At 38.1% G+C, this 25,031-nt stretch overlaps 1 protein-coding gene and 4 pseudogenes across 1 annotated transcript; all 5 read left to right on the top strand.

Moving 5' to 3' along the window:
* Window positions 1-13,814: 13,814 nt before the first annotated feature.
* On the top strand, window positions 13,815-15,893 carry LOC149244959 (cytochrome P450 71AU50-like). Its single transcript, XM_089455534.1, has 2 exons — window positions 13,815-14,762; window positions 15,085-15,893. Exons 1-2 carry the CDS (start codon window positions 13,827-13,829, stop codon window positions 15,697-15,699), a joined length of 1,551 nt encoding a protein of 516 aa, XP_089311660.1. The 5' UTR covers window positions 13,815-13,826; the 3' UTR covers window positions 15,700-15,893.
* A 5,267-nt stretch (window positions 15,894-21,160) lies between these two features.
* On the top strand, window positions 21,161-21,279 carry LOC149244960 (5S ribosomal RNA; annotated as a pseudogene).
* A 654-nt stretch (window positions 21,280-21,933) lies between these two features.
* LOC149244961 (5S ribosomal RNA) lies at window positions 21,934-22,052 on the top strand (annotated as a pseudogene).
* A 763-nt stretch (window positions 22,053-22,815) lies between these two features.
* Window positions 22,816-22,933, top strand: LOC149244962 (5S ribosomal RNA; annotated as a pseudogene).
* Window positions 22,934-22,986: 53 nt separating this feature from the next.
* Window positions 22,987-23,105, top strand: LOC149244963 (5S ribosomal RNA; annotated as a pseudogene).
* The last annotated feature ends 1,926 nt before the right edge of the window (window positions 23,106-25,031 follow it).

Raw genomic sequence — 25,031 nt, forward strand, 5'->3', positions numbered from 1 at the left:
TAGGGGAGATACTTTTTTCCGCAATCCTAAATCCCTTATAACATAGTGTAACTAGGTAGACTAAGGATAGAAAATGAACAAAAACCAAATTACATCTTAAGCAACAAGCTTTGGTCTCAACCTCTGTCATAATCATGTCATTTCCAAAGTCAACCCTATTGTTAATAGAGATTTGGTTCCGCCTACAAAATAAACTTTATATGGAACCAATTATAAAAAAATGATAATAAATAAATGGTCCTTAATGTGTTGTATATATGGTCCTCCAATGTATATGCACATGCACCTACCATTTTTATGATACCCGAGACACACACAAATGACATCTTTGTTTTATAAACATCAAATAAAATCTTGAATGAGCGAGGCATTGTGATTCAAGGCTCAATGAAATCATCATGATCTCATCAATACAATATATGTCATGTAAAATAAACCGTTCCGAAATAAACAATAAAAACATTAACATTGTAAATTTATCTTAGTAAGAATACTAAACGATAAAGATATAATAAATGATATCATAAACTTTAGATTTCAATTAAATTTTCAATCACTTAACTCTACCCAAATTATAATAAAACATCATTTAAAAATATAAGGAAATTTCATCCAAATTCTTATCAAAATTTATTAAAAAACTTATTTACTCTTGATTAGATTTTTACATAATATATTCTTCATCGTGCCAACATTGAATAACAAAAATTATACACTCTTCTCACCCTAATTAATAAATAACAATATAAACACAATAAAGAAAGTTAAGATGGACTCTAATCCATATACATCCAATTACATTAGAAACGAATGCATTGATTAAAAAATTATTAAATAAAAATACTTCAATCATATATAAATGATCTCACACTATGTATTATATAAAACAAAAACTTTCAAACAAAAAATTGTATCAATGGAAATGATGCTCATCAATTATGTGTCCATAAATCCCTTAAAAGGGTGGATTTGATGATTAAATTTAATTTAAAAATAAATTTTATAATGATTAAATACCTTAAGTAGGGAAGCAGCCAAACCCGTGAATATGGCACTACATTATCATAGTGACGTATATCGAATTTTTAAATATTTATTGTTATGTAAAAAATTAGTTAGATTAGGTTATTATTTAATTTTCAGTTAAATTAGATGAAAGGGCACGATCATAAGATCATGCCCTTTCCCCAAAGGGTGTCCATGGCGGTATATAAGCCAGGCATCCGCAATTGTAATATCATCATCTGTAATTTAATCTCTTAATAAAATTTTTATATATACAAATAATTCTGTTTATCAAGAAGTTTCCACTTCATTGGTATCAGAGCGGTCGAATCCTCTCGCCTATGCTGGTCACGCATCCATTTATTGCTGTTACTGTACATATCACTATTTTGTCCGCTGCCATACTCACTACCTAAACCTTGTCTACGCACTTTCTGTTAGGATATTCCGACACATAGGATATAGTTAAGTTCAACTTGGTCTAGTATAGAGTTAGGTATAGAGTTAGGTAAAGTGTCTTTCTTTACCGTTGTACATTTTGTAACTTACAATCCGACGGTCACGATATGTAGTGATCTGACGGTTCACTCTCACCTCGGTATTACCGACACTTGATCCGTGGCTTGACACACGATTGGTCCATGAGTTCTATTTAAAGCACATGGAGGGTCATTGTTTGTGTAATCCGTGCATGAGAGAAGCTTATGTAAATTTTCATTCTTTGATTAATAAATTGCCTGTAGTACCCACGTTGGGACAGGCCGTGGACTGTTTCCCTCCTTGCACTTTGAGGGTTTTAACCACGTCAAAATACTGGTGTATTGATTTGAGATCTGGTTGTGAGCGGTGTCCTTTTGGTATTCTTTCTGAGGAACTTACCCTGTAAATTCCTACATGGTATCAGAGCTATTTGAGGGCCGCGTCCGTTGGTGATCCAAATCTGAAGCCGGTAGAACTGCATGCGGCTGTCGTTTCCTAGATCTACTGTTTCTGACTGCTTTCGGGCCGAGAGGACTGCTCTGTTGTGTTCGGAGCATCTGTTCCAGTGAGGAACCCCTTTCGTTTCACGCGAAAAGGTTTCCGGTAGCCCTAGCTGCGTCATTTTCAGATCGGGAGGTATACAGTGTTTTTTGCAGTTTACTGTTATTTTCTCTCTGCTTATTTCGGTCTCAGTTTATTTAGCCTTTTTTTTTAACCGGATCTATACCTTTCATTTCTGCGTATGCTCTTTGCCCTGCGACTCTGTGCGATCTGGGCAAATCAGAAACAGAAAGGAAGGATTTTTCTCATGCGTATGCTCTTTTCCCTGCACCTTAGTGTGATCTCGGAAAATCAGAAACATTGAGAAAAATATTTAGTTTTTCGGCTAAAGCTAACTTTGAGTTTTTTTTTTAAATTTCTAGTTTTTTTGCTAAAGCTAACTTCGAGCCGCAAGGTTCGTTTTTCTTTGCATATTCGTGTTGGGTTTTGTGTTTTGTGTTTTGTAGGGAAAAAGAGCTTTCTAAAGGCAAGCACGCAAACCAAGGCCCCCCCCCCCCTCTCTCTCTCTCTCTCTCTCTCTCTCTCTCTCTCTCAAATTTTTTGTATAGATCAATTGGTTCCAAGCTATTTTAAGAGAGTAGAGGTCTTGGGTTCAAGTCTCCATTTTGTGGGGGCGGATTTTTTCATTCCCGCACATTCGCGCACTTTGCCGGCAACGTCAACAATTTTTTTTTCAAAAAGCCATAACTTCTTCATCCGGAAGCCTTTTTCAGAGCCGTTTTTTTTAAAACCGCCTATTTTTTCGAGATCTATCCATTGGAACACTTACTTTCAGCATCTTCAGCTTCAGTTTTTTTAAAAAAAATGGAAAGTCCATGCCAAGTCATTCTTGACAGCACTAACTACTTCCAATGGGTAGCCTACATGGAAGATTTACTTAGAAGTAAAGGTCTCTTCAGAATAGCCACAGACCAAGAGAAGAAACCAAAAGATGAAGACAAGGCGGCAAAATGGGAAAATAAACAAGATCAAGCACGTGGTTTGATATGGATGTCTATTTCTCCTGATCTTAGATTCCACATTGCAGAACTTGAGACTCCTCATGAAGCATTAGGAAAACTTGCTAAAGTCTTTGGGATTAAAAATGAAATTAGAGCCCATCAACTTGAAAATGAGCTGCTTACTTTGGATCCTAATAATTTTTCTTGCATTGAAGATTTCTTGTCCAAATTCAAGACCCTTAGATATCTCTTGGAAGGGGTTAAAGTTAAGAAAGAAGATGGTAACCTTATTTATTCCATCCTTACTAAGTTGGGACCAGCCTACTCTGTATTTGTTTCCACTTTCCATTCTACAAGGGAAGCTTTCATTTGTCAAGGACAAGACTACAAGGCCCCTTCCTTTGACTCCTTTTGTGATTCCTTAATAAGAGAACAAGAAAAACTCTTACACCTTGGTCTTCTTAATCTTGGAAACTCTTCCACGAAAGCGTTAGCCGCCCAGCAACAACCAAATTCAAAGAATCCTAAGAAGTCATATCCTCAAAAGAATGGTCCTAAACCATCTCAGCCTCAAAATGAAAGATCATTTCAGCAAAATGATAAGACCAATAAAAACAAATGGAAGAAGACTGATAGACATTGTAACTTTTGTAATCGAGATGGCCACTTAGAATCTAAATGTTTAAGAAGATGGAAGCCTTGGAAGCCGCAATGAAGAAACATAACATCCATGTGGAGCCTACTTCAACTTCAACTTCCGGAATGGCACTTTCTGCATGTCATTGTCAATCATCTCAGTCTGGTTATGCATTAAATGTATCTTCTTCTTCTTCTCATTCTCATGAGTGGCTCATTGATTCTGGAGCCTCTTGTCACATGGCCAAAAACCAAGCCATGTTTTCTTCTTTAAATGATTGTAACACCAAAAATATATATATTGGTGATGATAGATCTCTTAATGTTGTAGGGACTGGAACTGTTCATCTAGACAATGGTCAGTTTAATGATGTATTATGTGTTCCAACCTTATCCTGCAACCTTCTATCTGTCTATCAGATAACTCATTCAGGTGAAGGTAAAATTGTTGAATTTTCACCTCATGATGTTGTAATCAAGGATCTAAAAGATCCTAAACAGATTCTAGCTACTGGTCTTGCTGATGATTCCAAAAGGTTGTATAAGTTTCACAACTTTGGGTCATCAAATCTTCCCTCAGTATTTGTTGCTCATAATGATGAAGTGAGAAAACTTTGGCATGAGCGATTTGGTCACCTAAACTATCGCTCCCTTCAGCATCTATGTAAAGAAAATATGGTGACAGGTCTTCCTATGGTATCTTGCAGAGATGGTGTTTGTTCCGGATGTGTACTCGGAAAACATCATCGGGACAGTTTTGACAAACGTGCCTCTTGGCACGCCTCAGCCCCTTTACAGCTTGTGCACAGTGATTTATGTGGTCCTCTTCCTGTTGCTTCATTCTCTGGCTGCAAGTACTTCTTAACTTTCATTGATGATTTCTCCAGACGCACTTGGGTATACTTCTTAAAACTCAAGAGCGAAGTATTTAACACTTTTTTGGCCTTCAAAGCCTTTGTTGAAAAACAATCTGGACATCAAATTCTTAAGCTAAGAACTGATAATGGTGGAGAATATGTTAAAAACACATTCATCAACTTTTGCACCGAAAATGGAATTCAAATGCAACATACTGTTCCATACACTCCACAACAAAATGGTGTAGCTGAAAGGAAAAATCGCACCTTAAAGGAAATGGCTAATTGTATGCTGCAATCTAAAGGACTCAGTCTTAGTTTTTGGGCCGAAGCAATTAATTGTGCAAATTATATAATCAATCGCACTCCTACTAAGGTTCTAGAGAATATCACTCCAGAAGAAGCTTGGAGTTCCATTAAACCAGATGTAAGTCACTTTCGTGTGTTTGGAAGTGAAGCATGGGCCCATATTCCAGATGAAAAGCATAAAGCTTTAGAACCTAAGAGTGAGAAATGTACTTTTGTTGGATATTCTGAAGATGTAAAAGGTTATAGACTTATTCCATTTAAGTCCAAAAATGTTATCATTAGAAGAGATGTAAAATTTGATGAAAATAAATCGGCCTGCGAGCCTAGTCCGGCGGATGTGCCACCTCTTCCTATCTCTTCTACTTTTGAAAACATTTCTTCTTCAGATGATGAAAGCGAGGATGATAATCCTCCCCCACCTTCTCAGGATCCTCAACTTCCAAGATGGGTCCGTGCTACTCGGGATGCAGCAGGTGATCTTGCCGGTGATCCTACAGATCAGCGACGTACACGTTCTCAGTTTGAAAGAGCCTCTTCTTTACTGGCTCAAGCTCCAGTAAATCATGATCCTGACACTTTTGCAGAAGCTTCAGGCCATCCACATTGGGAAGCAGCTATGAATGAAGAATATCATTCATTGATGACAAATGATACATGGGATCTTGTTCCTCTACCAAAGGGACGCAAACTTGTTAGATGTAAATGGGTTTACAGAACCAAGTATGGACCAGATGGGAAAGTTGATAAACATAAAGCTCGTCTCGTTGCTAAGGGCTTTTCACAGGTTGAAGGCATTGACTACACTGAAACCTTCTCCCCTGTTGCCAAAATGAACTCTATCCGCCTTGTTCTTTCCCTTGCTGCCTCTTTAAAATGGGAAGTCCATCAGATGGATGTTAAATCTGCCTTCTTGCATGGGGACTTGAAGGAAGAAATCTATATGGAACAACCCATTGGCTTCATACAAACAGACTCCAGCCTTGTTTGTCGACTCAAGAAATCCCTTTATGGTCTCAAGCAAGCTCCTCGGGCTTGGTATGCCAAAATGGATAGCTTTCTTTTAGAATCTGGCTTTTCTAGGTGTCATTCTGACAATACTGTCTACACCAAGAAAGTGGGCAACTCTCTTATCATCCTTGTTCTTTATGTTGATGATCTTATTCTTACTGGTAGTGATCCCAACCTTATAAACCATGTGAAGTCCAGCCTTAAAAAGAAATTTGAAATGACAGACTTAGGACACTTACACTATTTTCTCGGTCTTCAAGTCTTGCAATCCCAGGAGGGTATTTTCCTTTCCCAGTCCAAGTATGCTTGTGATATTCTTCGTCATTTTCACATGGAAGACTGTAAGCCAGCCCCTTCTCCCTTTCAGTCTGGAGTCAAACTTTCAGTCTCTTGTACTTCTCCTGAAGTTGATGCTACCTTATACCGTCAACTTGTCGGAAAACTCTTGTATTTAACCCATACTCGTCCTGATCTTTCCTTTGTTGTTGGCCTTGTTGCTCGTTTTATGCAAAACCCCCATGAAAGTCATTGGAAAGCAGCTAAAAGAATACTTCGTTATGTTCGAGGTACAGTACAGTTTGGGATTCATTACAGTGCCAAAGCAGCTCCTCTGTTAGTTGGTTTCACTGATTCTGATTGGGCTGGTGACCCTGATGATCGGAAGTCTACTGCCGGTTATGTCTTCACTCTTGGTTCAGGACCTATTACATGGGCTTGTAAGAAACAGGCTGCCATTTCTCTTTCGTCAGCAGAAGCAGAGTATCGTGGTGCCGTGGAAGCTAGTAAGGAAGCCTTGTGGCTTCGTCAGATCCTATCAGAGTTTGGCTTTGAGCAGCAGCATCCAACCACACTTTGGTGTGATAATCAAAGTGCCATTCAGCTATGCAAAGATCCAGTCCAGCATCAGCGCAGCAAACACATTGAACTACACATGCACTTCATCAGAAAGCTCATTCATGACCATGTTCTTGAAGTGCAATATTGTCCAACAGATGATCAGGTTGCAGACATCTTCACAAAGGCTCTCACAGAGGCGAAGTTCACTAAACTTCGATATATGCTTGGAGTTCAGGAAGTTGTCACTAAGGGGGGATAGGCTCTAGTGCCTCCTTCCTTCTCCTATTGTGTCATATTTGTAAATCCTTCAATCCTATCCCAAGTTGTTCTTAAGGGGGGATGTTAGGATATTCCGACACATAGGATATAGTTAAGTTCAACTTGGTCTAGTATAGAGTTAGGTATAGAGTTAGGTAAAGTGTCTTTCTTTACCGTTGTACATTTTGTAACTTACAATCCGACGGTCACGATATGTAGTGATCCGACGGTTCACTCTCACCTCGGTATTACCGACACTTGATCCGTGGCTTGACACCCGATTGGTCCATGAGTTCTATTTAAAGCGCATGGAGGGTCATTGTTCGTGTAATCCGTGCATGAGAGAAGCTTATGTAAATTTTCATTCTTTGATTAATAAATTGCCTGTAGTACCCACGTTGGGACAGGCCGTGGACTGTTTCCCTCCTTGCACTTTGAGGGTTTTAACCACGTCAAAATACTGGTGTATTGATTTGAGATCTGGTTGTGAGCGGTGTCCTTTTGGTATTCTTTCTGAGGAACTTACCCTGTAAATTCCTACACTTTCCGCCTCACTGTGGTCCATACTCCCGCTGACCACACTTGCGCTATTTTTTTTTCACTACCCACGTGTTACACAGGCTGCGCTCTGCTTGGATATTTGAAGTCCATTGCAGACTGTATTTCAGAGTGTAGAGGGAGTGCCAACGGAAGGTTAAAGGGGCTTCACACTTTACCGGTTTTGCTTCTTACCAAAAGATCACGTTACGCTTCCGCGTCCGACATCCCCACTGCGTCCGTCCTATACACCCCCGACCCCCGTCCACTGCAATCCGGTCCCTGCAAGTCATCTGCCACACGCTTCCGCCTTCCGAAGTTGTTATAGTCGCCACTATCCGTTGTTTTCATCGCTCTGTTTCTTAACCTTTATTACTGCCCACAGCTGTCTTGTTGATCCGCTCAAACCGTCGTGTCGCTCCAAGTTAAAATCGATAAGAGTTTTATTATATATATGTATAATATATATAATTAAATTATATTAAAAATTATATATTATATAATATATATAATTATATTATATTAAAAATTATATATTATATATTATATATAATTTTATATACATATAGTATATAGTTGGAAACTGTATCGGTGAAACCGTGGTTATATATATTTATAATATATATATAGTTATATTATATATTATATACAATACACATAATTTAATTAATTAAATTTATTTTAATTAATTAAAAATTATATATATATAAAAAAGTTAATTTAATTTATTTAATTTATTTTAATTAATTAAAAGTTATATATATATATATATATATATATATATATATATATATATATATATAATTTAATTAATTAATTAAATTTATTTTAATTAATTAAAATTTATATGTATAAATATTATTTTAGCTAATAAAAAAAAGGGGGAGGAAAAATATTTTAGCTAGCAAATAAATACACGCTCCCGCAAACCCGCTCAATGTCGACAATGACAATGGCGGATTTCCAAAAAAAGTTGTTGGATGCAGAGCATAAGATAAATAGCAACCACGATGAGGTCAATAAAAGACTAAATGAATTCGAGATCAAGCTTGGGGAGCAAGCGGACAAAATAAAAAATCTTCAAGATACGACAAATCGAATAGAGATAAAGATGGAAAGTCAACATGTCCAAACAGAAGTAAACATCAGAGATGCCTTAACAATGCTGAGACTTCTGTGTAAAAGGTCGAATTGTACACCCGAAGAGCTATTAAAAGAAAGTGAAGAGAATCAAGAACACCTCTCATCAGATTCAACAAAGTCAACAAATTCTCATGAAAAGGTTGAATCCCCAAGAAAATCAGCGACACCCCACCAAGAAGCAAGTAACACAGCCTTTACAAACAAGCAACTCTGGGATAACTTTACCAATCAACACCCTTTTTTCGCTCAACCAGTAGCAACATACCAGCGAAGGGCAAAAGTTGAGATGCCTAAATTCGATGGAAACGAAAAAAACAATGTTGCATGGATAAATAAAGCAGAAGAATACTTTGAGATATATGACATCAATGACGATGACGAAAAGCTCAGGCATGCATCCATGAAAATGGAAGGAGAAGCATATAACTGGTATATGTGGTGGAAAAAGACAACACACGTTATTAGCTGGAGAAAATTTAAAGATGCATTCTTCAAAAGATTCCAAGGTGTAAAGGAAGAAGAATTCTTTTCAAAACTCATCAAATTACGACAAAAAGGAAGTGTGGATGAATACACTCAAGAATGGGAGACCTTAGTAACACGAGTACCTGGGTTATCAGAATCTCGTCTAATTCAGTCATACATCTGGGGACTCAAAACCCATTTACAAGCAGAACTTGAGATGCATGACATTACATCTATAGAAGTAGCAAGACGAAAAGCAAAAACAGTCGAAAAGAAATCCGAACCAATATTTTGGTCAAAAGCGGAAAAAGCTTATGCAAGACGAAGGATACCCCAGTATGTGGACTCAAATAATACAAGATATGTTCCACCACATCGTCGTGAAGATGAAAAATCTAATGTGGAAATGCAAAGGATAAAAGAGGGTAAATGTAAGCGCTGTGGTGAGAAATGGGACCCCAAACATAGATGTGCTAAAGGAAAAGAACCAAAGAACCTATATAATTGTGAAGCAACCAATGATTCAAACAGTGAAGATTATGACATAGAAGACACAGAAGACGTCCCAGAATTCTCACCAGAATTAGATGATGGAAGTATTCCGCAAGTGTCATTATCAGCTATGACAGGTATATCACAACCTCAGACTTTAAAGTTAAAAGGACACATAAAGAAGAACAACGTAGTGGTTCTCATCAACTCTGGAAGTACACACAATTTTTTAGATGCAACCGTGGCAAAGAGACTCAATATCTTTTCATTTCCCTTACCAAACATGAAAGTGATGGTAGCCAATGGTAAGAAGATTGAAAAGGTAGGGAAATGCCATAAGGTCAATTTGCAGATTCAAGACTTTAATCTAGAGTCTCCATTCTTCACAGTACCGTTAGGAGTAGATGTAGTCTTAGGTATCCAATGGTTACGAACTTTAGGTACTTATGCCGCCAACCATCAAGTACAATTTATAAAATTCAAATGGGGAGGTCAAAAGTACAAACTACACAGATTCCAAGCACCAGAAAATCAAGTTGTATCATCATCTCAGATGATGAAGCTGAGTCGAAGAAGAGCACCTGCTTATGCAATACAATGTCACCAATTAGAAATGTTATCTACAAATATGACTAGAGAAGAGTCACCAGGGATACAAGATTTGATTCGGAAGCATGAAAAAGTAATTCAAAACCTACCTATGAAGAGGCCGCCTAATAGGGAAATTGAGCATACAATAGAAGTCAAAGCAGGGTCAGACCCTGTCAACATCAAGCCATACCGATATCCACATCACCAAAAAACGGAACTTGAGAGATTAATCCAAGACCTTTTAGAGTGTGCGACCTTGATCATATTGGAATATCTGATCAAGTGGAAGGACTTACCCGAAGAAGACGCCTTCTGGGAGAATGAATCATTCTTCAACAACATCCGTCGTTACTTATGCTTTGAGGACAAAGCATTCTTTCGAGAGGAAGGCAATGTTATGTAAAAAATTAGTTAGATTAGGTTATTACTTAATTTTAAGTTAAATTAGATGAAAGGGCACGATCATAAGATCATGCCCTTTCCCCAAAGGGTGTCCATGGCGGTATATAAGCCAGACATCCGCAATTGTAATATCATCATCTGTAATTTAATCTCTTAATAAAATATTTATATATACAAATAATTCTGTTTATCAAGAAGTTTCCACTTCATTTAGGTAAATATGAAATTTCAAATACTTAAAATTTAAGTTCTAAATTTATTTGATTTAGGCATGTAATTGCAGTTATGCTGCTATATACCTTGTTCTTATAATTATAGCAAAAAGGTTATTTATAATAACAAAAAAGTTATTGTTATTTTTGTGGTAAATTTTAAAATATTTTGGAAATTTTGATTGGGAAAAAAAATTAGTCTTTTAACTTCAATAAGGTTTGTTAAATGGTTTAAATATTTTAAAATTTATAATCAAATTAAGTTTAAAAATAGTGTAATGTTAAATAATTCATGTCACATTTATTATATCTGTTTTAGGTAAGGTATTAGATATTGGTTTTTTAGTTTGATTGGGTATTATTTTTTTTATCTAAAAAAATTGAAGCTTTATAGTTTAATATCATGGATTGAATTTTATTATTGTATAATAATATTTAAATTATTTATCTGCAATATGATTAGTTTAGTTCTTATTATGTAATGGTGTCCCAATAATGTAATTGTTTGGTGCAATTTTACATTTTTTGCAACTGCGCATCTCTCTAGTTTTGAATATCCAAATCATGCATGTAGATTCTTCAACCTCGCCATTGCCATCTTCCATGCAACTCGGCAACTTGACAACATTGTCAATTAATTGTGCTTGGAATTCATTACATCTTACAACTGCTAGTTATTGTAATTAATTCATGTACAATGTCCCTACGATCATGAGTTTTACTTCCAAAAAAAATTCAAACCTAAATAACATGTTTTACTTCCGAAAAAATTACAAACCTAGATAACATGTTAACATTATTATTTCTGCCTGGCACAGTGGGGAGAGCATTTCATTTCAATATGTATACCTACCATATCTGATAGAATTGTGCGTCGGTAACAATTACCTAATGTTGTGTAGATTAGACTCACAACTAAGAGTAGTTAAGCGCAAAGACAGTTATCCCTCGCATTTATGTAGGTCTCGATGGATTTCAAATTTGAGAATATATTTGAAGGTTATAGGTGTACAATTTTTTTTCTTTACTTATTTATTTATTTTTTATTGTAAATTGTAGCAATTGTATTCCTTTGGAAAAACATGATTACATGGATTTTCATACAAATCTCCTTGTGGTGCAATTTTCTTGACTACACGACTAAGAGCTGAAATCATACTCGAAAATCCCCATACAAACCCCCTTTACCCAACCCCAATACCCTGAGAAATCCCTAGAGTAAGGTGCTCACACCAACTTAAAACCAAGATACATCATGTTAGATCTAAGACTTTTTGGATCTATAATGTAGATATCAGTCTTTCGGATTAATCACATCGTTAGGATTTGGTCGACATTTTGAACCAACTAATGTGGTTCATCCTTAGGACAAGGTGAGAAATCAATTGATATGAATGAATAAATAACATGTAATCACATCCTAACGATGTGATTATTCCGAAAGACTGATATCGACAAGATAAATCATTTTTCAATAGTGGAAATCCCCATATTCCCAACTACAGAACCTGCATTCTAGGAATTAACTCTCAAGACATCACCTTGGATTTTCTTTTTTCCCTTTTGGGCTTTGAATGCCAGCCCAACCTGTTGAGTTATGAAGCCCAACAGCAATTGGTTCAATGACCTCAGTGTCGTGAAATATTTCCAATGCCATTGAATCAATCATGTTTTTTATTTCATTGTCACTATTAGAAAGGTATGATTGGTGGGTTCTTTTGTACCCACTTGTTGCCACCAAAATTATGGTTGAAGCTCCTTCTTGCTTCTTCCTTAGATGACTCACCCCTGTAGGGGAATGAGACAGTGCCCTTGGAGCCCCAGTGGAAGCTGGGGGGTTTGACTTACCTAAATCTGACTCTGGATGTCGTGGGTTGTCTCTTCCCTGACCAGTTGAATCTTTGGATCCCTTTCTTTCCTTAAGATCCCTCCAACCATGGCTAGAGTTCTTAAACGCCTTCCAGGAGGAATCCCCCTTCCGGAAAGGGATATACACTCTGAAGGTGTCCAACTTGTTGGCAACCTTCTGGAAAGGGACATACACTCTGAAGGTGTCCAACTTGTTGGCAATTCCTACATCGAAAAGCCATATCTTCATATTCCAAGAGTTGGCAATACACATTTCCCAACCACTTGAGCTCTATTTGTAGAATTGAGCAATATTTCCCAACCACTTGGGAATATAGTGTACAATTGTTGCTAGATTTGTAAAAACCCTTATTGAAAGTTTCAAAACCTTTTTGATCTTGATATGTAAAAAAATGCCCATAAAATAAAACAACAAAAATGAAACTAGCTATTAGGTAGTAACTGAATCCACTAAATTTATATATAGTCTTATCTCTTCCACGTGAATTCTAGATTAACTCTTCCTCAACGATAATAATTTCTGGATTATCTTGAAGATTTTGCTATGAGACCTTGTTGTCTAGCCTTCTTAATTGAGTGTACACCTCATTGGCATTTAAAAAAATATCTTATTAAGTATTAGAACTTTGTCCATTATTACACCCGCAACACAGTGTATAAGACAATCAATTTGTGTTTTATGGAGTAATGAAGCACTTCGGTCATTGATATTGGTCCTAGATTCTGAATTGCTATAGCTCGTGTTATTATCAATTAATTGCGATTATAAATACATTTTTTTTACGTTCATTTAAATATATTTAAACTAAATGACTAAGTGTAGCATTGACTTTAATTTTATTTATTTAAAATCCAGAATTATTAAATTAATTTCACTGAGAGTGAAAAAGAAATTGCTCATTAAATAATTCAATTGCACTCATCACTCATTTTAATTAAATAATTCAATGCGACTTGTCACTCATTTTTAATTTTATCCATTTAAATAGTATAAGTGCGCCCACTCGTCACCCTTTTTAATTTTATCAATTTAAATAGTATAAGTTGAACGTCCACGCACGAGCTTAGAAATAGTTCATCAGAAAATTTTCTTCGCAGAGATGCACGCCTTTGAAATTGGATTCCCAGTGTTAACGTGCTTGGACTTTCCGGCTGCCTCTTGCGCTATATATATCTAAATCCATGAGAGAGTGATAACAAATGCAGTAGACGCAAAGCACAAAATGGGTATTGATGGAAATTTAGTTTCAGATATCGTGGGGATAACAGGCGGCGGCCTTACTGCCTCCTACTCACTAGGCCTACTAGCTCTGTTTGTGTCATGGGTTTTATTACTCAGAATCCGTCCATGGTCTGCAAAGCTGCTTCCCCCTGGGCCTCCGGCGTTGCCAATAATAGGAAATCTTCACATGTTGGGTAAACTTCCTCACAGAAATCTGAGGGACATTGCGCAGAAATACGGGCCGCTCATGTTCCTGCGCTTCGGCTCCGTGCCCACCGTGGTGGCCTCTTCCCCGGAGATGGCGGAGCAGTTCTTGAAAACCCACGACCTCAATTTTGCGGGCCGGCCTTCGACGACGGTGGGGAAAAACATGATCTATAATTCCACAGATATCGGTTTTTCGCCCTACGGCCCTTACTGGAGGACGATGCGTAAGGTGTGCGTGCTGGAGCTGCTGAGTCCCCGGCGTCTCGAGTTGCTCAAATTTGTGAGGGAGGAAGAGGTGTCCGCCCTCTTAGAGAGCGTCACCAAGTGCTGCGCGTCGGGTGAGGCGGCGAACGTGAGCAAGCTGGTGTCCACCATGACAACGGATATCATATGCAGGATGGCCTTCGGCAAGAAGTACTGCGAGGAGGACCTGGACAGCAGAGGGTTCAAGGACATGATAAAGGAGGTCTTCTTTCTCAGCGGGGCCATTAATATTGGGGACTTCATTCCATGGTTGGAGTGGTTGGATCTGCAAGGCCTCCGCCGCCGACAGAAGAGCTGCCATAACACCTTTGATGCTTTCTTCGAGATGATTATAGAGGAGCACATGGAGAAGAACAAGGACGATAGTTCTGATAACAAGGATTTCGTGGATGTCATGTTGGGACTCATGGATAACAATGATATGGAGATCAAGATCACTCGAGACAACATCAAGGCAGTCATCTTTGTAAGTCCTATCTCATAACTAACTAACTAACTAACTCACTCGTAATTTTATCCGCTTGAATTCTCAATGAAGATGAATATGTGCTAACAATGGCAATGCCCGGCACTTCACTTGGATTTAAAGATTTATTAATCATCCCCAAATGTTTTGCTGAAATATTCGACATTGGTCTGCAAAATATTTTGAAAATTTGGTGACCAGTGTTTGTCTTTATATTACATTGCTGGCTTAGATTTTATGTGTGTATATATATATATATATGAATGCAGGATATTTCTCTCTTAGATTTTATGTGCATCTATATATATATATATGAATGCAGGATATGCTGGGAGCGGGAACAGACACTTCCTCTGCGACGTTAGAGTGGGCGATGTCTGAAATGCTACTAAATCCTTCAATGATGAGGAAAGTACAAGAGGAGTTGGAGAGCGTGGTGGGACTCGATCGCAGGGTGGAGGAATGGGATCTTCCCCGTCTCCCATACTTAAAAGCAGTGGTGAAGGAGACGCTGAGGCTTCATCCACCGGGGCCATTGCTTATCCCACATGAGTCCTTCAATGATTGCACCGTCGGCGGCTATTTTATACCCAGAAAATCTCGTCTTATAGTGAACGTGTGGGCCCTCGCAAGGGACCCCAAATCATGGGAAGATGCTGACGTGTTCAAGCCTGAGAGATTTGTTGGCAGCCCCATTGACATCAAGGGGCAACATTTCCAGATGCTTCCTTTTGGGGCAGGCAGGAGAGGCTGCCCCGGGCAACCCCTGGCGCTAACCGTTGTGGAATATACCTTGGCCAGTCTTTTGCATTGTTTTGATTGGAAGCTGCCCGCTGGAATGAAACCCGGGGATTTGGATATGACTGAGGAATTTGGGCTGTCCACACCACGGTCAGTTCATCTGGTTGCGGTCCCCACTCTCAGGTTAAAAGTATGAGATATTCGAAAATTCGGCGACGTTCGAGAATATGGTAGCTGTTAACCATCAATATCTAAGTATAGCTAATAAATGTTATATTTAATATTCCAGTTTATAGAAGCATAAAATATATCGCTCAAGTGTGAGCGAACCACTATTTCAATCCATGACCTTTCTTTTTTCTTCATCAAGCTTCAGTTCCTAGTTCCGATGAAAAGTCGAACTGGCCAAAGGAGTCTTACAATTCTCTCAATTCCATAATGTTTTGTCAAAATGTTTGTGTATAATTGCGTTTTCGTTGTTTCTCATGTATGAAAGTTTATTAAGGTAATAATGGAAAAAAATATATAATAATTAAATTTTAAAAAATATTCAGAATTTTTTTAATGTATTTTTAATTTATATTTTTTTTGGGTTAAGAGAGGTTCAAAGATATTGTAATGTGACTTAAAAATAATAATAATTATAATTATCAATAAAATATTTTGATTTATGTAAAGTATATAAAAATAATTAAACCAGTTTAGATTCATGAAAATTTCAGATTTAAGATACAGATCAAATTTTTTAAAATGCAAACTTCTTTTAAAGTAAATAAGAATTAATGATTTATTTTCATTATAATTACTTATTTTCAATTATATAATAAAAATGGCCTTGGTGTTGAAAATGAGATTTTTCATACACATTCATCACATTAAATTTAGTTCTCAATTGTTTTTTTGAACACTTCACTTTTACATATCACATAGCTCAAATTTACAGTTTAAAAAAATCCATTTAAAATTTCAAAATACCCTAGTTACAAATATCTTTGCTCCAAAGTACAAATTCACTCTAATTTCAAAATATCATGTATGGAAGTTTATTAAGTTAATAATGGAAAAAATTATATAATAATTAAGTTTTAAAAAATATTTAGAATTTTTTTAATGTAATTTTAATTTATATTTTTTTTGGTTAAGAGAGGTTCTCTAATTCAGTGTAATAAAGATGTTGTAATGTGACTTAAAAAATAATAATTATTATAATTATCAATAAAATATTTTGGTTTATGTAAAGTATATAAAAATAATTAAACCAGTTTAGATTCATGAAAATTTCAGATTTAAGATAAAGATCAAATTTTTTAAAATGCAAACTTCTTTTAAAGTAAATAAGAATTAATGATTTATTTTCATTATAATTACTTATTTTCAATTATATAATAAAAGTGGTCTTGGTGTTGAAAATGAGATTTTTCATACACATTCATCACATTAAATTTAGTTCTCAATTGTTTTTTTGAACACTTCACTTTTACATATCACATAGCTCAAATTTACAATTTTAAAAAATCCATTTAAAATTTCAAAATACCCTAGTTACAAATATCTTTGCTCCAAAGTACAAATTCACCCTAATTACAAAATATCTCTGTGGAGCATATAAATTCACAACAAAGGCCATCTATGTGCTTAAGGACATTCAACAAAGCCCAGATCTGCAAAGGTAATATAGGACTTAATGATGATGGTTGATAGACTTGAGAAGGAGGGCCGGTGGGCATGGGTCAATGAGTCAGATTTTTAGACAAATTATCAGAGCTTACATGAGACACTTATGAAAACAGAGGCAATGCAAGTATTATTTCAAGTCATAACATCTGTCATAGCATAGTGGGTGAGTTTTGCAAGTAACTTGAAAATTCACAAAGATATCCAATCACATGTAACAAAGCATGAAATGATTTATGTAACATATATCTTATGATCAAATATCGAGAAGAATCTCATAAAGGAGAACCTAACTAAGGGTGAATTCCATCATAGTTTAGAAAGGAAAACAATAATTCATAGCATCAACATAGATGAATTCTGAAAACTATTTTAGAGCCAATTAAAAAGTGAAAATTTAATAGACATAGAGACTAACACGTACATAAGAAGAGTCACAGAACTTGAAATCCATACCACAAGAATCTTTGGTCAAGTGGTAAATTCTTTGCACCAGAAAAACAAAACACATACACATGCCTTCTCCCTAAATCCGAACTCTCTTTTCATGTCTTGCTCAGTTTAAATACATTTAGGCAGAATGAAAAATCGTAAACTAGATAGAATGTATTTTTCATCCACTAAGAGGATCGAAACAACTCAACTTAGAAACATCAAGTCTTAAAGTTGAAACTAAGATAAGGTTAAGATAAAAACTACAACATGCTTATCTTATCTACCTATTTCATCCCTATCCATTCATCTCTATCTTGATCACTAGAATAACAATAGAAAGGTCAAAAATAACTGAAAAACAAAACAACTGAGTGATGTGTTGCACAGTAGACTCTAGCTCAACATAGTCACATGCCATACAAACTAAAACTGAGATGATGGGTATGATGATGATGTTGTTGAGTTGGAGTAGGACCCACCAGATGTTCCTTCCCATGCGTGCAGACCTTAGAAATGCCCAGTCACCACTTGCACAACAGTTGCGCAACAAAATTTCAAATTTTTGGGTTTGAATGTCATTTCTCACTCCAGAAACATTGTAATGTCCATCAATTTATCACAAACACCTTATAACTCCCAGCATGCCTCAAAACTTTAAAAAAATTCACACCGTTCAAAAAAATATGACCTCTTGTGATTGCAAAATGAGCCCTCAGCTACACAGATGTTGACCTTCAGCAAAATGTAACAGGGTACATGATCAAAAACGAGTAATTTCATTCAAGAAACCTGGTTACCTCCTCCTCTTCCTGTTGGATGATGGTTTGGTTTCTTTATTGGACGTTGTTTTGACTTCCTTAGTTGGTTGTACTATTGTAGGCAAGTCATTAGGTGGTTGTTTTGACTTCTTGACCTTCTTGAGTTGTCTCCTAGCCTTTGCTAGTTTCTACTTCATCACCCGCAATATTTTCCTCAAAATCAGATTTCTCATGTAATAATTCTTTAGTTGTTTGCAGAGGGGAAGAGTCCATTTCATGAATACTTTGGCTTCGTCAATTACATCCAAAGCGTCTGCAACCTGAACATCAGCTTCTGAGATGGTATCATTGATGGCACTCTTACAGATTTCGGTATTCTCTATTATTTGATCAACTTGCCTTTAGCAGACTTCAATCTCGTCAAATAGCCTCTGATACTCCTTCCATTCATCAAACTATGGCTTCTCTTTTGTTTGAAAGGTTTCATTCATCTTCTCTTTCCATTTAGTTGTTGACCTTGTCATAGGCTTCCTTTGCTACACACTGGGTTCTCTCACCTCCACATCAATTACATGTTTTCTTTTTTCTTGCTATGTGCCTGAGCTCTCAGTTTTCCTTTTGCAAATAGGAAATCAGAAGATGGGCTTTAGCAAAGGTGTCCTGCAACTTTGTGATTTCAAGATCTTTGTCCTCCATTTGAACATTTTTTTCATCCCCTACACCTTGTCCCGGTATATCCTCTGAGATATCAACTTGAGGAATTAGCTCCTCAATCAACAGCTTGGGAGAAAATCTAGTCCTCAGCCTATGTATAAATTGTGCTTCTTCCACTCGTATCTTTCTTTTCCCTTTGCTTGTTGCTCTCTTATCCCTCCTTGTTTCCTTAACTATCTCTGCAACTTTAGGTACCTCTGCCTCTTCCACTGTCCCTTTAGCTTTAGATGCCTCTATCTCTTTAGCTTTAGGTTCTTCTTCATGTGCTTCCATTAGAGAAATGTTTGCATGAGTTAGCAGACCTGAAGTTGACATGAAACCATCCCAAGACATCTTCCTTCTCTCTAAATCATGCAAAACTAACAATTTGATCAATGCAAAGTGAAATAAGCTAGGCAAGTGTTTTTCTCCTTTGGACTGAACCCTTTCTGCCATCTTGCACAAGATTTTAAATTGATAATAGGGTAAATTCAAGCTCCTTTAACCAATGAAAAGAATAAGAAATATAATGTGGTATTGATACACCTTGCTAAGGCAACCTTCACATGTAAAGTATACCTGGATCACCTTTAACAATTGACTGTAGCGATTCAACAAATAAGTCCTTGGAAATGTGGTGTCATATTTGTCCTTGTATTGGGGTTTTACAAATTCTTTAAAGTGTGAGGCATCTAATTCCTTCCCTTTGAACCAACTCTCACCCTATAAAGGAATTTATGTAGCTTGAGAAATGGTTTCCTCAGACATTGTAAACTCCACATCACTAATTTTTACCTTATCACCTTTGAAGTTCATGGCAAACATGCTTGCAAGTTGAAAATTATGGCCATGTGTCTAGAATTTATCACAAAAGGATATGCACCCCGTTCTTCCGAATTCCATTCTGATTGCAGGATCAGATTTCACCATTTCCAAACTCCTAGGCTCAACAAGGACTACTTCTCCTCCTTTTTTTTTGTGTCTGATTCCCGGGCTTTCCATCTGGATTTTTGAAACCTACAACACACATTTCAACTATGTTTCGTGGCACACCAATTATGTGGAGGAAAGGTCAACTGACAGCACAATGGACAAACTGACAGCGCAATGCAAAGAGGTGACTAATAGGTTTTTTGACAAGAGTTAAATGGATTTGTTGTTGGTGCTCTGACAACCCTTTTTAACATGCAGTGTATACGATGTGTATGGAACAAAATCATAAAATTCAACTACCAAGTTTATGGATCAACACACCTTGACTCATATAAATTACACACAAACCCTAAGCATTTAAAACTCATCCAAACTCAGACCAAACTATAGGCAAGGTTTACGCAACAATTGTGCAGCAACGCATACAAACTTTATCAATTGATGCGTTACTATTTTTTAAAAGAAAATTTTTGTTGGAAAGGGATATCTTCTACCTCAGACAATAAGAGAACCCGATTTGAAGTGGTGGGAGACATATGCAAGGAGCTAGAGGCAGTTGCACAACAATTGTGCAGCGACTATGTAGCTCCAGAACTTGTGCAGCTGTTGCGTAGCAATTTCCTCACAGTTGAAAAATAATTGTCTTCGAACCCATATTGCACGAATCTTGGCAGGTTAGAGGTTCAAATCATATTCTTTTTATGAATTCATATTTTGGGAAAGTGCCTGAATAATCAATGGAATGCCCGATGAGCTCTACACAGTGTCATCAGTGGCCGCAAAACTTACGACTTCTTCTTCTTCTTCTTTGTCCAGTTGGTTGGCCCCTCGCAAGGGCTAAGGGCGCTGCCGAATGGGAGAATGCGCTCCGCTGGGGGAAGGGGAGCAAATATAATGTCAAACTACTTTGGGTCGAGGATCATGGATGGGTCGCACACACTCATTGTGGCTCGCGGGTCTCCGTTAAAGAGGGGAGGGGACGAGATGCTTGTGGTTGCGATCATGACAAAGTTAATGCACTAGATCCCATCAGAACTCCACAGTTAAGCGCACTTGGGCGAGAATAGTACTACGACGAGTGACCTCTCAGGAAGTTCTAGTGTTGCACCCTCCCCCCTTTTTGTGTGGTGCCCATTGAAGAGGGGGAGGGGGCGTGATACTTGCGGGTGCAATCATACCAGTGTTAATGCATTGGATCCCATCAGAACTCCACAATTAAGTGCGCTTGGGCTCGAGTAGTACTTGGATGGATGACCAGCCGGGAAGTCCGGGTGTTGCACCCTCCCCCCTTTTTGTTCGGTGCTCGTTGAAGAGGGGGAGGGGGCATGATCCTTGTGGGTACGATCATATCAGAGTTAATGCACTGAATCCCATAAGAACTCTGCAGGTAAGTGTGCTTGGGCCAGAGTAGTACTGGGATGGGTGACCTCTCAGGAAGTCCTAGTGTTGCACCCTCCCCCTTTTTTTGCGAGTCTCCGCGGTGAGGTGGTCCAAGCAGAGCTGCATGATTGGTCCGTACGAACGTTGCACCGACTCTCTCGGTTCTTGCGGGGCCTTATCAGGTGGGTGGTAGGTGTTGGAGGGGTAGAGCAGTGGTGGAATCGCCCTGAGGGCGGAAGTACCAAATCAATGTCTTGAATCCGAAGAAACGTTGGAAAGACCCTAGCGAGCTCTATCCAACATCACTGGTGGCCGCGAAACTTGCGCCTTTTTCTCTGGCTTCCTCTAGTTGGTTGGCCCCTAACGGGGTGGAAGGTGCTTCCAGGTCGGGAAAGAGGCCGAGGCATTGTTAGGTTGGGGAAGTCGCTGAGGTGTTGCATTGCACGGGAGCAAACATCATGTCGAACTGCTTTGGATCGAGGGTCATGGATGGGCCCCATGCACTCCCCTTGGTGCGGTTGTCACCCTTGAAAACGGGGAGGGCATGAGATCCTTGCGGATGTGATCATACTAGTGTTAATGCACTGAATCCCATGCGAACTCCGTAGTTAAGCACGCTTGGGCTAGAGTAGTACTAAGATGGGTGACCTCCCGTGAAGTCCTGGTGTTCCACCCTCCCCATTTTTGTGCAGTTTCCGTTGAAGAAGGGGAGAGGGCGTGTTCTTGCGGGTGTGATCATACCAACATTAATGTGTTGGATCCCAATAAAGCTCCACAGTTAAGTGCGCTTGGGCTAGAGTAGTACTGGGATGGGTGACCTCTTAGGAAGTCCTAGTGTTGCACCCTCCCCATTTTTTCGTGCGACTTCGTGGTGAGGTAGTCCACGTGGATCCATTGAAAAGTTGACACCAAAGAAACTGTGTCTGATTAACATGAAAGAGCTTTTTCCCTAATCGTGATGAATCACAGAAGTTCGAGTTCAAAAAAAAGACGCCAATTTATCATCCTACTTGGAAGTCATAGGGGGGATTTTAGAGCAACAAATGTGACATATTGTGAGAGTGGAAGATGGACACAGGACTACTCACATCATTGTAGCAAATACGTCATGAGGAAAGTAGGCTAGAGGTTCAAATCATATGCTTTTTATGAATTCGGATCTTGGAAAAGTGCATGGATCATCAATGGAAAGCCCGACGAGCTCTATGCAGCATCATTGGTGGCCAAAAAACTTACACCTTATTCTTCTTCTTCTTTATCCAGTTGGTTTGCCCCCACGAGGGCAAAGGGCACTGCCGGGTCAAGGAATGCATTGTGCCGAGGGAAGGGGAGCAAACATTGTGTCAAACTGCTTCGGATCAAGGGTTGTGGATGGGTCACATGCACTCCCCGTAGCTCGTGGGTCTCAGTTGAAAAGGGGGAGGGTGCGAGATCCTTGCGGGTGCGATCATACCAATGTTAATGCACTGGATCCCATCATAACTCCGCAGTTAAGAGATTTTGGGCTAAAGTAGTACTGGGATGGGTGACCTCCTAAGAAGTCTTAATTTGCACCCTCCCCCTTTTTTGTGCGGTGCCCGTTGAAGAGGGGGATAGGGCGTGATCCTTGCGAGTGCGATCATATCATTGTTAATGCACCAGATCCCATCAGAACTCTACAGTTAAGCACGCTTGGGATAGAGTAATACTTAGATGGGTGACCTCCCAGGAAGTCCTAGTGTTGCACGCTCCCCCCTTTTTGTGCGGTGCCCATTGAAGAGCGGGAGGGGGCATGATCATTGTGGGTGCGATCATACTAGCATGTATGCATAGGATCCCATCAAAAATCCACATTTAAGCATGCTTGGGCTAAAGTAGTACTGGTATGGGTGACCTCCCGTAAAGTCCCAGTGTTGCACCCTCCCCCTTTTTCTGCGCGGCTCTGCAATGAGGTGGTCCACGCGGAGTTGCATGATTGATCCATACAAATGTTGCGCCAACTCTCTCGGTACTTTCGGGGCATTATTGGGTGCGTGGTGGTGGGCTCCAGTATTGTGGCAATAATGCTACAACTCCTGGAGCTTCCTTCTCTAATTTTATCAACCCGGTAGTTCGTAACAAACTTGGAAGCGACGGTGCTGTATGCACAAGTACTAGCTCTTGTCGCAGCTGTCACAAGTCCGCTAGGGCTCAAGCCAACTTCTATATCTTCTCAGAAGAAGCTTTCTAAATGATGAACGAAGGCTATCTCAAAGGAAATTAACCTACTTTGCAAGAATGAACTGAAAGTCAACCAAACATGGAAACCCTAGTAAACCCTAATCTGACTAACTTAATCCTTACAATGCAATGATGGGAATGCAACTTCTAAAAATGATGCCATTACTTCTAGTGATATGAGATGCATGAATTTAATAAACTACTTCCATTGAGGAGAACATGTTTTTATATTTTTTTTTTTTTTGCTTAAGTGGTTGGAGTTATTATGATTGTGTTTCTTACTGGGTCTTGACTGTGCAGGGGTAGTTCGAAGGGAAGGAAGGCTTGGAAAAGGTCAGGAGGGCTAGGAAAGGTTCCAGGGGATCCCTAACATCATTCCACAAAAGTCCACAACGTTCAGGTGCTTGGCAACCGTGTTTGCAGGCTTCTACAGGATGTCTGCAGGGGATCCTACAGGAAGCTCGGGATTTCTACAGGAAGTCTGCTAACTTCTACAGGATGTTCTGCAGTTGGAGTTTTGGGTGATGGAGGAGTGAAGGAGCTGTATGGGTGGATAGGTAGGATGAAAAGGGAGCTTGTGATGGCTCAGGGGCAGAGAGATGAGATGGAGAGAGAGTGCATAAAGTTGGTTGGTGGATAGAAGGGTGGAAGCAATGAAAAGTCAAAAAGATGGAGCTACGTGAAAAGTAGAAGGGTTGGAAGGCAAACGAGCTGAACAGAGGATGAGTAGGCGACTTGGGCACGGTTGAGAAGAAGAAGAAGATAATAGAATGATGTTGCGCAGTGTAAATGAAACAAATCACCTATGTCTTGCACAAAACCGAGAATTCATCAACCTATTCTAACTGTGTTATTAAACCAACGAACAGCAATGTAAAGTTTAGAGAGAAATCGTGCATGGTGTTGGAACAAAGAAGTAATGCTCAAGATCAAAATGCAGCCTTTTTTCTTCACCAAGCTTCAGTTCCTAGTTCCGATGAAAAGTCGAACTGGCCAAAGGAGTCTTACAATTCTTTCAATTCCATAATGTTTTGTCAAAATGTTTGTGTATAATTGCGTTTTTGTAGTTTCTCATGTATGAAAGTTTATTAAGTTAATAATGGAAAAAAATATATAATAATTAAATTTTAAAAAATATTCAGAATTTTTTTAATGTATTTTTAATTTATATTTTTTTTGGTTAAGAGAGGTTCAAAGATATTGTAATGTGAGTTAAAAATAATAATAATTATAATTATCAATAAAATATTTTGATTTATTTAAAGTATATAAAAATAATTAAACCAGTTTAGATTCATGAAAATTTCAGATTTAAGATACAGATCAAATTTTTTAAAATGCAAATTTCTTTTAAAGTAAATAAGAATTAATGATTTATTTTCATTATAATTACTTATTTTCAATTATATAATAAAAATGGCCTTGGTGTTGAAAATGAGATTTTTCATACACATTC

Source organism: Pinus tabuliformis, chromosome 7 (assembly GCF_031772625.1).
Source record: "Pinus tabuliformis cultivar Carrire ecotype Pingquan chromosome 7, CPIR1, whole genome shotgun sequence".
Classification (NCBI taxonomy): Eukaryota; Viridiplantae; Streptophyta; class Pinopsida; order Pinales; family Pinaceae; genus Pinus; species Pinus tabuliformis.

Coding starts and splice junctions, on each gene's coding strand:
- LOC149244959 (XM_089455534.1), top strand. CDS start 13,827: ATGGGTATTGATGGAAATTTAGTTTCAGATATCGTGGGGATAACAGGC. Junction 14,763..15,084: donor ACATCAAGGCAGTCATCTTT/GTAAGTCCTATC, acceptor ATATGAATGCAG/GATATGCTGGGAGCGGGAAC.